The 14897-nt window shown below is 31.5% G+C and overlaps 2 protein-coding genes across 3 annotated transcripts in view; both read left to right on the top strand.

Moving 5' to 3' along the window:
• The first annotated feature begins 1535 nt into the window (after positions 1-1535).
• Positions 1536-2642, top strand: LOAG_02460 (hypothetical protein). Its single transcript, XM_003137998.2, has 2 exons — positions 1536-1727; positions 2197-2642. Exons 1-2 carry the CDS (start codon positions 1572-1574, stop codon positions 2314-2316), a joined length of 276 nt encoding a protein of 91 aa, XP_003138046.1. The 5' UTR covers positions 1536-1571; the 3' UTR covers positions 2317-2642.
• Positions 2643-4705: 2063 nt separating this feature from the next.
• The window catches only part of LOAG_17557, a 31747-nt gene continuing 21555 nt past the window's right edge, over positions 4706-14897 (top strand). The window contains exon 1 of one of the 2 annotated variants that reach the window (XM_020450216.1): positions 4706-4973. In XM_020450216.1, the coding sequence (XP_020306138.1) occupies positions 4725-4973 (249 nt within the window). In that variant the 5' untranslated portion in view covers positions 4706-4724. Of the gene's footprint in view, positions 4974-13909; positions 14015-14897 lie in introns of those variants that run through there. The other variant, XM_020450217.1, reaches the window with a different exon arrangement.

Below are 14897 nucleotides of genomic sequence, written 5' to 3'. Positions count from 1 at the left end.
ATAATAATAATAATAATATATATATATATATATATATATATATATATATATATATATATATATATATATATGTATATATATGTCTGTGTGTGTGTATGTGTGTATGTATGCAACAAGGTCTGCACAGGTATATAAGTCTTAGAGCCTGATGATACAGGTTGCTGAGCTTGATGATGTTGCATTGCTCTTCCTTCTATTGTATCGGATGAATGAATGTGTGCAACAGCCGGCCATTGATTTCAAATTCATCGGTAACTTCTTTTCCCGAAAGGAAAAGTCATGTGTAAGGTCACTGATCTTTGCTTTCATTCCTTTCATTCATTATTTTATTTGTGATTTGTCGCAGTTCACGATTCACCATTCACTTGCTCACTTGCTTTATGTCCTCTATTCAAGTTGGCACATTTTCTTGGACGCCAATTACCTGCATTATTTATTTTTGTGTGATCGTAATGGAACTGATAAAGTCGACCTCTTCGTCTGCTTCCTTCACTTATCACTTTTCTAATGGCAACATCAATCAGTTCAGCATGCCTTTGTACATCATCTTATTATTAGTCATCATTGCGAATCTTTTTGTGTTTACTGAAATTTAGAAATCATTAAACCACAGTAGCAAAACACTCGATGGTTAAGACAGATTCTTTTTTAAGAGAAAAGTTCCATTCAATACTCTTACAGATGATAGTATGTGCAGTACATTTTCTGCGATTATGTGTCAACTGGACCATGTCAATTGGACCTTATGATAGCTGAGTAATTAGGCTTACTTTTATATTCATTCACTAGCCATAATAAATTAATAGTCAAATTCATATACGTGTACTACTAGTTATGGATGCTTTCTACATGATGGTTTTACAATCCAATTTTGAAATGATGCTTTAATATTATCAGAGAATACAGAGTTTTCTGATAAGTCGATAATGTCGATGAGTCATCATTTGTCGGTATGGAAACCCGAAATTCCTCAGACAATAAAAAATAAAACTTACCAATGGTTTCATGTGATTTCATCATTAAATTTCCTTCCTCATTCTTTCCCTTCCACCTTATGTTGTTGTGTAAAGCGTTGTTTGTCATTAAATAATTCATAAGTTGAATAAAACTTTCATTATTCAAATATAAAGACGGTTTCTCCAAAATTCAGTGACATTTTCACTTTACTTCTTCCTGCTCAACCTACGATATAATACAAGAAATGATATCGCTTCCCTATGATTCCATTCTATGATACAAGCTAGAACTGCGATCCCAAATTTTCTGAATATTGTCCTCTGTTATAAAGTTCTTAGATGAATTATCTAAACTAAATCAATAAATTGCTTCCAGTGATTGCAATATATAAACCGAACACCTTCAGCTCCCCTCCATCTTTTAGTATTCCAAAAGGATTGAAACATGATGTAATCGTCGTTTCAAAGTTGTAAGAATTCAGCATAGCGTTTATTTTTGAATTGAAATTTGAAAATCCTGTTCCATTTTTATGTGTGATGTATTGAATATCTTATATTTCCTATTTCGATTATTTAATTATTTTTAGATTATCCTGAATTGGACAAGAGAAGATCATGGGAGCATCACACTCCCAATCGTATGATTTGAGTCATGAATCGATAAAATCGGTGCAGAATAAACAAGATATTGTTCCCAGTAATAACGTCGTGGATGGTACACTCATTCATATCACTTCTTCCGATAATTCAAACATTTTGCCAAATGCACAGGTAATTCATCATTTTTACTTTTCACAAAATATAAAATCTGCAAGAAAGCATACGAAAAAAGTTATCAAAGTGGACGGGGTGGTGTGGTATGGGGCAGAGAAACTCAGAGACTTCACGAATTGGTGGACGGAATTGGGTCGATCGTTTCAGGATAATTGAGCTCGAAACAAAATGCTTTGAGATAGCACTTTCTGAATATTTATACTAGCACAGATATTGAAACCTGCTGGTGTGAACCTCCATATTCCTTGTTAATAAGTAACCGGTTTGGATTTATTTCAGCTAGACGAATTAACCAGAAAACAAAACAGATCTATATTTGAAATATTTCAGAAATGTTGAAATAAATATTCTAATCAAAGCACGAAATTTAAATTTGAGCTTCTAAACTCAATTTTAAGAAATACGTTTGAAATTGATAGAATCTAAGATTTTTTATTTTTGATTCGAATCTGATGTGCTATTACAGGAATTGCAGCGAATACATCCACCAGAGGAGATACCATTAACACCAGAGGAAATACCAGTAGAGAACATACCGATAACGAAAATATCAGCTCCCAAAATGATTGAAACAGCTGTCGAATAATCGATTTCTCCCCATTTACAGCTATTGGCACATTTTAAAAGATTATTCTATTTATATGTGGTGATAAATGTATTATCAATACGCTACTAACCATAGCATTCCATGAAACTTTTATATGGTATATTGGAAATAACTATGAATTGCACCGAATATGTAATAGCTAACATTTCACTTTACATTATTTTTCATCCATACTGTATACATTTGCTCACTTTGTTGATTAATTAGTTTCGATCCATTCAACATTCCACATGTTCTGAAATAAAATTTTCCAATGCATTTACCACCGAATTCATTCAATGCAATATTTTTGTTATACACTTAGGGAAGTTTCGATTTGAAATATGTAAACAACATCAGAATAGCGCTTAAGATAAAAATAAACCTATCGAGCTTATATTCAAACAAAGCGATATTAAATTACAGTATTTTAATAATCGATCAGTGATCTCTTGGATGCGGTCATTTTCTATGGAAAATAGATGCAACTATCCACTGTATTTCCTTCCTAAAAATAAAAGTAGCTTCCCTTTTTTTTCTATTTTTATTTTTGAAGCAATACATCGATTTTTACCTCAAATTTATTTAATTTGACTCATTTTCTATTTCTTTCTATGTTTTCTATTTTCCCTTTCTATTTCTTACAGAGAATTTTTTCAAACCTTCATTTTCTGCATTCATTCTTAGACGCCGAATTCGGCTTAATGAATATTATATTTTCTTTCTTTCTATTTCTCCAATACTAAACTCATTCCCTGTGTTTAATCAAATTGTTGAATTCTCACGTATAGGCCTGGCAAAGGCCGTAAACCAAACGATTACTACACCACAAATAAAACTAGATTGATTCAACTGCGCTCAATGTTTGCATTTGGCTTTTAAAAATGAATGAAAAAACTCTCGTAAATTGTTATGTAGTATCTCAGTGTTATAACCAAAACAAAAAGGAATTGATATATGTACCCTTTGACCCCTTTGACGAATTGTTAAATTTCAACAAAAACAAAGGCCTACTTATAACTGATCCTTTGATTCATTAAATGCATTATGATCGTTGAAATGAAATTGGGATAATCTTCCTTGAAAATTATAAAACGAGTTACTATAAAACGGAAGTCTTATGCAGGTGCAATATGACGTGATGTAATAAAACAACAACTGTCTTCTGAGGGACGTTATTAGCATCCCGCGGCAAACTTTACCATCACCATCAGCAGCATTCTGCTTATCTTCGTCTTGTTGCTGTTGCCGCTACTATTGCTGCCACTTTGTTTTCAAATCTCTTCCAGCCGCTGCTTATCATCGTTCTATGTTTACTTTTTAAACAGATTTTTATGGAATGCTCTTTGGATACTTTGAATTACTCTTATCAATGCAACCTTTGCACTTTCACTTTCACCCAACAAACAAAATTCTTCATCCCCATTCTATCCTTCCGCAATTGTCCACAAAATTGATCAAACGAAGTGATCAAACGAAATGTCATCTTATGTCCACGAAAAAAATTTGAACTCCTTATTTTTGTTTTTTAATTTAATCACTTTCTGAAAGTGCACAATTGTTTGATTACTTTCAATAAAATTTAGGTAAAATAAACTTGAACAAATGAAAATCGAAAATGATGATAAGAATAAAGTAAAAGAAAGTATCGTTGAAGCAATCGTTAGCTATTAACCCACAAACTTCATTCTTTCGTTAGTTCGGAATAGGCAAATGATATTTGCTCGATAATTTCGTAATCCCTAGTCCCTCAATCAGTAAAGGCGGATCTGAGAAACATTACTGAAAGTTAGACGCTCGCGTCTTTATCATCAAAACTATGTTCCTCGAATTACCATTTCCTCAATTAAATGATCACTTAGAACTGTAAGATGACATTTCGCCATCCATTCAATTCCTTTGATTCTTGAAATTGTGAAGTTCTTTTTGTAGAAATTTTGCAAAATTTGCCAGAATCATTTGGAATGAGTAATTCAAACATTTTGGTGTAAAAGTCTCATTATCATATGTTAACAGCTGTTGAAATTAGCAACAAAAATTTGCACATTGTTGAAAATGAATGAAAGAGACTGTATGGGTGGCCAAGTGACTTTTCATGAGGAATCTGGATATGACAGAGTTTGGCCAATTAATGGGATTATATCACAACAACAATATTATTTAATCTCTGAATACACGATATTATTAAGCGCAAGTGATAAGAAGAAATGTAGAAATATTTATTACAAATGTAAAAAAAAAAACCGAACCGATAAAGGATAAGGAAACGATGATGATACAATAGCAAAATTATTACATATTTATGCAAACATTTAACATGTAACATTTTTATAGATGAACAAAATGGTACCTTTGGCTTGATATGAATTATAGTTACGCTGATTGTTGTTATTGATCGTCGTACAGTAATGGGTGGGAAACCGTTGAAGAGTCTTCTCTGTTGTTATCATCCGAAAGCTAAAAATATAAGAAATGAGCTACGATCAATATCTGGTTATCATAATCAAACTTACATCAAACAAATCAATTCTAAGCAAAATGCTGATTTATCGGAAACGGATAAAAAGATAGCAACGATCAATGAAAAATGCACTTATAAACGGAATGAGAGTCCACAACCAGTCGAAATTACGAATTTAAAACTAAACGGTGCCAAGGTAAGTCTCTTTCAAGTACTTGCATGAAAAGTCTAAAACTCTTAAATCCTTAGTCTAAACTTTTTAATCTTTGAACTTCACATGCTATCTTTGTGTGTGTTAAAGTGTTAACTTTTGCTAATCTATAAAGTGTGCGTCAATTTGAAGCAAATCTATTGCACTTTAATTCAAACTGAGATTCCCTATATGGATTTAGATCAAACCTAAAACAAACGATCAGAGCCAAGTTTTGTAATCGCCTGAAAATAATGATTGTAATTACTATTGTTACTGCTATTTTTAGCCTAAATCATAGCATAAGTGCATATGCATGTTCTTTGTGATTTTCCCAATCTCGAATTGTTTAATTCTCTTGAAAAGATATGGTACCAAAGATAGCTAACTATTTCATGCTTTTTTTTCGTCTTCCTGTCTCGTTTCCAATAAAAATTTGCCCTTAATTTTAATTAATTTCAAAATGTAGAAATTTTAAAAATCAGGATTTCTCTTCAAAAAAAAGAGAAATAACTTTTCGGATTTGTGAATACACAGTATTTCTTTCTCCTTCCTCTTCTTGTATTCAGTATTTATTTAAAATCAGAAAATTATTTATTCATTCATGTAATTGTAACAATGACAACAGTGTCATTTTTTCCCGTCAGAAGTTATTGCACTAGTTGTTAATTCTTTTTTCCCAAGTAAAATTATTTTATACGATTCTTTAAATTCATTGATTACTTCATTTTCTATTTATACATTTTTTTATTAAATATTGGAATGAATGCAAGGCTACTATTAGGAGTTAAGTTGAGAAGTGTAAAGCTCAGATCACAAAGATTCCGAATGTTATCTCATTTTGATAGTATTGCAATCAATCAAGTAATCTTACCGTTTTTAAAAGAATGACTCCGCTGCTAATGCATTACAATAAGTTAGAATTAATTAATAATTCAGTATTCTAATATTAATAATTCTAGTATTAATAATAATTCATAATTCAATAATTCTGTCCATAGCTCACGTGTAGCACTTCTTCGTGATACGGTTATCCAGCCGTTCTTATTTTCCTATTTCAGGATGTGAATTGATATTTTAGTGAGTATTGTTTTACTTACTAATTACTACAAAGAAAGATACAGTAGAATATAGGTCAAATGCAAAATTCCATAATTTTTCCTCCAAAATTATTTAATAATTTGTCATTCGGTACGAGAGAAGTACTGAAAGGGCAGCAATTAACGTCATAATAATAATAATAACTATAGTTTTACATTGTAAGATTACAGTTGAATGATAACTGATAACTGGTCAGAGGAAATGACTTTAATGGTCATACTGGTCAAATTTTCCAATCTTGAGCATGCTTTTGTAATCTTAGATCATTATCAACAGTGAATCAAGTATGAGATCTCAATACTCGGGCTAAATTATTTATTGGCTCATACAGTTTTTTATTGTAAGAATTTTTATTCTTGGAATTCTATTTTTATAATCCATCCATGTGAACAATCTGTTTTTGTTCATTATTTTGCGAGTCGTGAAGACATCACTAACTATGACAACTTTCCTTGCGTAATATCTTTCGGTATGATGAAGGAAGATTAGTTCCATCAGTAGACACAATTTTTTGTCCTTTCTATTCTTCTACCTTTGCAAACAACGTCATCATAATCAATATTATTATAGCTACTCTAATGATGTTATTATTTTTATTGTTCTATTTGCTTTTATTGTTATTGTAATTGCATCATTTGTTATTGTTATTGCCATTGTGGGAATTATAATTACAGTAAGTTTGGAACTGTAATTGACCAACCTATACTGCATTTATATGTTTCGAAAATGACAATGACAACAACTTCAACAAACTTTAGTGTAAAAATGTATTGATCTTCTTTGCCCTCTCATGCCTTTACCAATCGGGAAAGAGCAGGAAAAGCGGACTGTCTGTAAAAAAGTGTATGAATGATTCTTTTCAAAATTCTTTACTAAATTAGTTAATTTTTGTTCTTTCGAACATGACCCCAATGACTCAGACCTTCTTTGATATTTTTCATCAATCATTCCTTAAAATCTTGTAAGTTAATATATCTCACGTTAATGATTGAATTGACACACTAAAGTGCTACCAATCCTTGCAAAAATATCATTTTGCCATTTTTAAAGGTCCTATTGTATCCGCCCTTTTACTGCTAATAAACAAATACTTCGTCATCCTTCTTATACGATTAAACATTTAGCCAAATTAATTATATAAAATTTTATTTAACTATGCCTAAATCATCCTTTACGATAGTTAAGAGTGCTTAATTATGGGAACAGAATGATTTAGGCTTAGTTACTCGTTCTGTGTTTTAGAAATCAAGGAAGTTAAATTTTAAGCAGTATAGAAACTTTCTATATCAGTAACAGTAGTAATTCTAAGCACTCGATCAAATAAATGATCAAGAAATGATGGCGGTATCGTTACCGATGACATTTTCATCAATATACCATATTAAAATTTCCACCTTTTTCAACTAGACAATAATTGTCTGAATTTCAGCTGATGAAGAAGGATAATAATGTAAAGTGATTCCAATTTGTGAAGGGACAGAATGGCTGGTGTTATTTTTCTCGCTCTTCTGGTTTCAAGAGAAAATAGCCTCGAGCTGTTTCTCTCTGTTTTTTACTTTTAATTTTGCCGCATTTCCTGTCTGTCAATAGATGGCCGACAGTGACCACTGACTGATTATTGACCATTTGTTAAGGAATTTTTATTACCACTTTTTCTGTTGTAAAAAAATCCACAAGAAGTGCATATTTCATATTTTTTGATCATTTTTTCCTTTTTATGTGATATGATGAATATTGCAAAAGCATAGAAGTATGCGAAATGATTGAAAAGTATCAATCTAATCGATAAGAAATAAACCTAAAGCGGTCGTTTAGTTAAAATTTAACCTGTTTGATCTCAGCTTCATTCAAATAAACTGTTGACAAGGGCGACAATGATCGGCAATCTCATTGATAGCCTGTGCGCGATTGACTCAGCCATTCTTTCCATGCCTATTTCACATCAGCTTGCTAAAGCTTTTTTTGGTAAAGAGACGAACCATACGTTGAAATAAAAAAATAAACTTTCAAAATTTACAATGAAAATAAAATAAGATGTGATGATGAGTTGATCGTTCCTTACAACATTAAATTTTTCTACTTGGTAAAGTTGATGACAATATCCGTGCGGTCTATTCGTAATTCTGTCTTTTTTGTTTTGTTTCAAAGAAGTGTCAGCAAAATTTGAACTGATGTGTCGCGCTACTGCAGCAACAATGTAGCTCACTATTGCGATACTGTTGTCATCTTGATCGTTGTCAATGACGCCGTTTCATTTACTAAATCGAAGGTTACGACAGCTGGTCATTTTCTCTTCGATAGCTTTTGCTCAGTGTACTATTATTCACCGTTTCTACTTTTTTTTTGTAAAATACTATAAGAAATATTTAAAATTGTCTTCTTTTTACTCTTTCTCTATAGTGATGAGAAGGAAGTTCGCTTCAAATTTCAGGAAACAAATAATAATTTGGTAAGTACACTTCAAAACCAGGAACCTACAGCGCTACTAACCAAGGATGCTTTGTCATCAGGCGTAACGCTAATAAATTCTAAAGTCATTCGACTAGACCTATGCTAATGAATGAAGGCTTCCGGTGATTCATCAATGTGCTTTAATGTTGTTTGACATCCACTTGTCAAATCGTTATTCCTCATGCCTTCTTACTACTTCTAGTCCTAGTTTTCATATCTTCCTGCAATTTCTAATCCTATTCCTCACACCTTCTTACTAGTTCCAGTCCTAGTTCTTACTGGTTCAAGTCCTAATTCCTACCAGTTCCAGTTCTAGTTCCTATTAGTTCCAGTCTCACTTCTAATCCTAATTCTCATACCTTCTTACTACTTCTAATCTTTATACCTTTCTATTCCAAACAGTGTTGTAACTTATCGCATTCCCTAATGATAATCGAATTGGAACAAGCATACAACTCTTCGTTAAGAATTATTAAATTAATTTGTTTGCAAGTTTCCAATTTCACTTTTTTTTTTGAAAATTCTAAGCGCTCAATTTTCTGAGTTGAATTTTGCTTACGTATGAGATGAAGCCAAGTATGATATCAAAATTTTCTTGAAACATTGGAACTTTCATGCACTAAACATTTATACAACATCCTTTGGGTTATATCCAAATTTTAAATCATTTCAGACTTTTTCCATTTATGCCGCCATATCGTATGCTTTTTTTATGTCATCGTTATCGAGTGCAGCAACAGTCCTTTGCCACCAGCGAAAAAAAAGCATTTCTGAATCATTTCTATCAATCAGTGATTGATTTTATTACATTTGACTATGATGACAAATTTACAGTTCATGCTTTAAAAACAATCATTTAAAATACAATTCTGTATTTTTGAAATTGAAATTACGCTCGATTGATCCAATTCTCATTAAATGATCACCTTCGTTTTGATATTTTACCTGTTCATAAATACATCCGCTCTACCATCCATTTGAACTCTTCGAAAATATTATAAAATTTAGTATCAGGAGCGATCCGAGAAAGGAACAGTTAGATATTTATGACAATACTTCTGTGCAATGATTATTTGCTATTTTAACATTACTTATCTCATCTAGCATTGATATCAATCATTACTAAAGAACTTGTTTTTTATTTGCTTTGAGATTTACAGACAACTACCACAGTAGACGGCAATAGTCACCCGACAACCTGCCTTACCCGAAACACCTGCCCTATCCTCCTTGATGACAAGTTACGCTTCTCTCTTCCGCATGCGCTGAACTCAACAATCAATATCGTCAATGATTACAATTGTTCATCTTCTACTCCATCTCCTTTCCTTGACACATGCTAAACCTGAACCGGATCTTACACAGTATCTCGTACTAAGAACGTAATAATATCGTCGAATAATGATAAGATTTTTTATCAATATCAGCTAGAAAGTAGCGACAGTGATAGCGATGGTAACGATACGATGACAATAATAGCGATAAAATTAATAATAGCGATAATAGCGGGACTCCTATTTCAGGTTAGAAAATGATTCGGGACTCCTATTTCAGGTTCAGAAACTAACTGATCTAAATCCGAAATAATTATAATAAATGTCTTCCCTTCTCTGTTCCTTTCCTTCTTCCCTTACTTTTTCCTGCTTCTTCAGTATTCGTCTTTTTGTCAACCATCTTTCAGACCAAAATATCTTTTTTCTAAAAATCATAAATTTCTATTAAGTAAAAAGAAAAATAACACATTCTATAAGTTGTGCTAACAATAATTATGAAAAAAAAGAGTTGTACTGGGGATGATATGATATCATGGAGGAGGGCGGGGAAGGGGGTGATATGATATCAGTAAAAAAATAATGTGATATGAGAATCCATTCCTGAATGAAGCTTTTTTTCCATTCCATTCAGTAAATTGAAAAAGTTCCTTTTATTTGCTAAGAATGAATATTTCTGAGGTATTTCTCTAAAAGACTAAGGATTCGAGCCTCATTTCGACCCTTGATGTTGACATAAGCTATGTTGACATTCCTCATCATGTGAATATTTTTCTATTTAAATCAGATGACGTACTCGGATTACATTTAGCTGATCAAAAAAAGAATGTTTGGTTTGATTTAATTTTATATAAATCAATGCTTGCATATTTTTTGGAAATGATGTCTACGAAGGGATGCGATGACTGTCCAGATGACATTACTACTTAGATAAATCAATGATGAATTGTGAATTGGTAAAAAAGAATAATTCAGAAAGCTAGGAAGAAAAAGTCCTGCAGATTTCAAAAAAAGATAACAACACTAAAAGACTTCTGATTCGAAGAGATTTTCAAAATGACTGACACAAATTTTGTTATTTTTAATATTTTTATTAAAAATAATAACATTACAGGGAATTATATTAATTTAGAAGGTTCAAAAATCATTGATTGGTCCTTTATCATTCCATTTTTCTTCAGCAGGGGAAAATTACAAATGGACCTTCGACGAGTATTTGCTTTAGGATGAGTTTTTGTTTTTTCCTGAAATTTGCATAAGTACAAAGCAATCTACAAACAATGATTCATTTCTTCAACTTTAAAGTCACTTTTACAGTTGTGATGACGCTTTCAACAAGTGCTGTATGGTTATCGATAATTGCATATTTTGCTATTGATTTGGTTCCCTATGTCATGCAAATCATTTAGAGATATTCACATTGCTTGGATGATAAGATGATAAATTGTTTGCACTCAAAGTGATTTAAACCAAATCATGAGTAATAGTAAATCAAGCAACTAAAATCAACAGTACAGTCACTTCAGTCCTTAACACTTCATTGAACCAAATTTGCTGAACCGCCATTAAAACATTTCCTGTTCTATTTCAATTAAAAAAAAAGCACCAATTCACACTTTATAAGGAAACGTATACAAATATTTGATTACAATATTGAAAGATGCTTTAGAATTTAATAAAAAAAAAATCAATTTTCAAGAAAAAATGAAGTCATATATCTGAGGGGAGAAATGTGACCTTTTGCCTTCCACTTGTCTCTCTTCCAACAAGAGAGGTCGGAAGGAAATGAGATTGACTATTTAATTCAAAATTGTTCTCACGAATACGAAAAGCTTCATACTTCATACAATGTATAAGGCTTAATAAAATGGCATGTTTTTCAAGTAATTAATTCAATTAAATAATGACATGCCTTTGACCTCGTGGATAATAGACATTTATTGAAGAGATATTATAGCCGATGATTTTTTGATATCATTTCTTTTAGAGCATTAACAATCAAATTGTCTTGCCTAGCTCATTCGATAGCTTTTAGACCACTTTTATTTATGATTGAAAAAGTAAAGCCCAAAGTAAATTACTGCCAAGCAAAACTTAAAATTACTCAAATTTATGCATTAATATTCATTCATTTTTGTGTTAATTTCCTTTTCAGAAGTTGTTATTTTTCTAAAAATTTCTTACGAAATAGCGGTATTCCAACACTGCTTATCGCGTTTGTTTTCTGCCCAACCTGATGTCTTTCTCTCCCCCGCACCTCCGCGTAGTAGTTTTCATTTCAATCAAAGAGATTTGTCAATAACTGAAATTGCAACTATGATTTATGAACAAATATGTTGATTGAACGAGCAAAACTGGTTAAAGAAGGAGGAGGAAGTGAGAAAAATAGTGGAATTTAAAAATGCCCAAGTCTGGAGTATTTGTTGCAACTATTCAAAGTAATTACCAACTCCTTATTCTGCTATTTTTTTTTCTTTAACTTGACTTCTAATGACTTGTATAATTGGGAGATGGTGAAATTATCCAAGCCAAGAAAGCTTTGTCAACAATTACAAATCTTTAATAAACTGTTGTTTTTTTAAGATAAAAAACATTAAACTTAACATGGAAATCCGTGATTTAAATATACATTTTGCAGTGATTTCTATTTCGGTCATAATATTCAACAGGAAATTCTTTCTTATTCCAATTGAAAATTTCACTTATATTTTGAAATTCATTGAAATTCGCTTCTTTCCTTACAAGTGTGAGGCTATAAACGATTTTGTTTCTTGTCTAGATTTCGAAACAAACCAGTAATTTTAATTTTTTTCTAGAAAATTTCTGATTTTGGTATGTAGGAATGATGGAACCTCTCAGTATTTCATCGGTCACGCATTACAAATATTTGATTTCGTTTTAGATAACTCACAGAACACTGAATATCTGAAATTAAATGAAAAAACTAATTTTTTCAAAGTAAAAAAAATTAAAAATTAATAAATTAATTGTATGAAATTAAATAAATTACAGAGAAGGAAGTAATTCATCAAAAATTTAACTCACTCTTACAATGTGAACTTATATTACTCATTCAACTATATTAATAGGTAACGGAACAATCCGTCAATAGTTTAACCCATTTCTGCAATATGAACTTTTATTATATTTGTCGAAATAAATCTTACAGAGAAGCAATTTTCCTGTTTCTGATGTTACAGTTGAAAAGAACACCATTTTCCACTATTTAAAAAGGGAAATTAGTAAAAGTTAAAACCAAACGGAAAATTTTGCTCGAAGTAAGAGAGAAGATGAAAGTTATTGAAGTTAAATAACCTTTCATATTCATCCCAATCATTCGTTTATTATATTTCGCACTATTTTTATCACTTTCAAATAAATTGCTTAGCAGATGTTAGTGGAAAGGCATCTTCCTTCCCTTATCAGAAATGGATCAAGATCAATAATTTAGTTTTTTATATTCTTTAGATCTTTTTACATAAATTGAAATCATTTGGCATCCAGCTGTGATGTCATATATTTTTTCACAGAATGTGTTTTATAACCATCCTTGAATCTGAAATTTTAAATTTCGGAATTTAATTCCATTTCGTCAATTAATATTATCATTACACTTCGTCTATTTACCAATTAATTATCTTACGGAAAGATTGCAGGAAAAAGCAAATACTATGATAATGTTAGCAGCGATTCACCCTTATAGCAACAACGGCAGTAGCCGTAACACTTCAGACGCTGATAAAGATGTCATGAAAATCACCGACGTTACTGATCAGGTTTCCATAGTTTTTCACAACTTCTTCCGGATTCTTCTGTAAACTCCAACCATTCAGATTTGGCTGCACACCGATCTTATTGATTTATACCTATCTTTTCAGTTTAGTTTTCAGATCAGGCAGTAACTCATTTTATTATAATGGAACACTTTTAAGCGCTCTTGACTTGAAATCCGTTGGACATTTATTGCATCAAATGTTTAGTAATTCCACTTAGACATCAAGATGGAATAGAGAAGTGGGACGATTTAATTGATAAAACGTGAAGTAAATTGAAAAAAGCTTATTGTAGTATTTGGAAGAGAAAAATGATGAACTTCAAGAAGGTAGCCTGGTTGAATATTGTCGCATAGATCATCATGAGAATGCGAAGTGTCAGCCCGAAATATGCTTGGCCGACAAAATTGTCAAGATTACTCTTTTAGAACACGAGGAGTTCGTCAAGACGGTATGCTGATTAAATTATTACTGATCGATCAGAACAAACAAGTCACTTGTTTTCAAACTCAAAAAAAAAGTATGAACCTCCGTGCAAAGTTGGTGATTTCAGTTGGATTGTAATCAAATACAGTTTTTGGCTTACTTTTACTGATGCAGTAAAGTTGACCTTAAAAGGTTGTAACTTCTTTTGTCATTCTGAGGAAATTCCCACAGTGTTCACTAAACATTACCTGTAGAAATTCTTAAATAAATTTATAAAGAATGTACAGAGCGCTATTAATTGATATTATTATGGCGCAATTTGCAAATAGCGAATTAATTCAAAGTTTTTATTTCTAAGAGATACCTTTAATTCAAAAAAGAAATGACTTGAATTTGATTATGGATGAGATGAAGAGTGATTGTAGTTAGAGATAGTTAATCGTTATTTTGGAACATTCTCCTGTGCAGTATTACTTTTTGATATCCCAATGTTGACGACAATTCGGGTAAGACGTGTCGCGGGAAAAATGAATAAACTATCTTTTGATTAAAGTAAAAACGAAATTGCTTTGCTACTGGAAGAATAATTTGTCATTTAAATAGTTGTTTATTTTTCTTTTGAGATTCGAACTTTTCCAAAATAACATTTTACAAATGGGTAACTCATAGCTTAAAATCCGACTCGTCTTCTCTTTTTCTACACATCCATTCTAACCGAACATGTGTCTTGACGTAGAGACAAAACTAATTACTTATCATCAGCGAATCAAAAATTTGATTCGAAATTCTTGTCATTGATTTATTGAGATATCCAGCTTGCATAGTTGATGCGTAAATCCTGACTCAGCAGCTAATCCTTATCGGCTCCAATAGAACTGCCAGTAGGACTTGGCATGCCATTATTTATT

The sequence above is a fragment of the Loa loa genome (genome assembly GCF_000183805.2).
Source record: "Loa loa unplaced genomic scaffold supercont3.92, whole genome shotgun sequence".
Classification (NCBI taxonomy): Eukaryota; Metazoa; Nematoda; class Chromadorea; order Rhabditida; family Onchocercidae; genus Loa; species Loa loa.
Note: the sequence above shows the minus strand (reverse complement) of the source record. Positions and strands in the feature narration are given on the sequence as shown.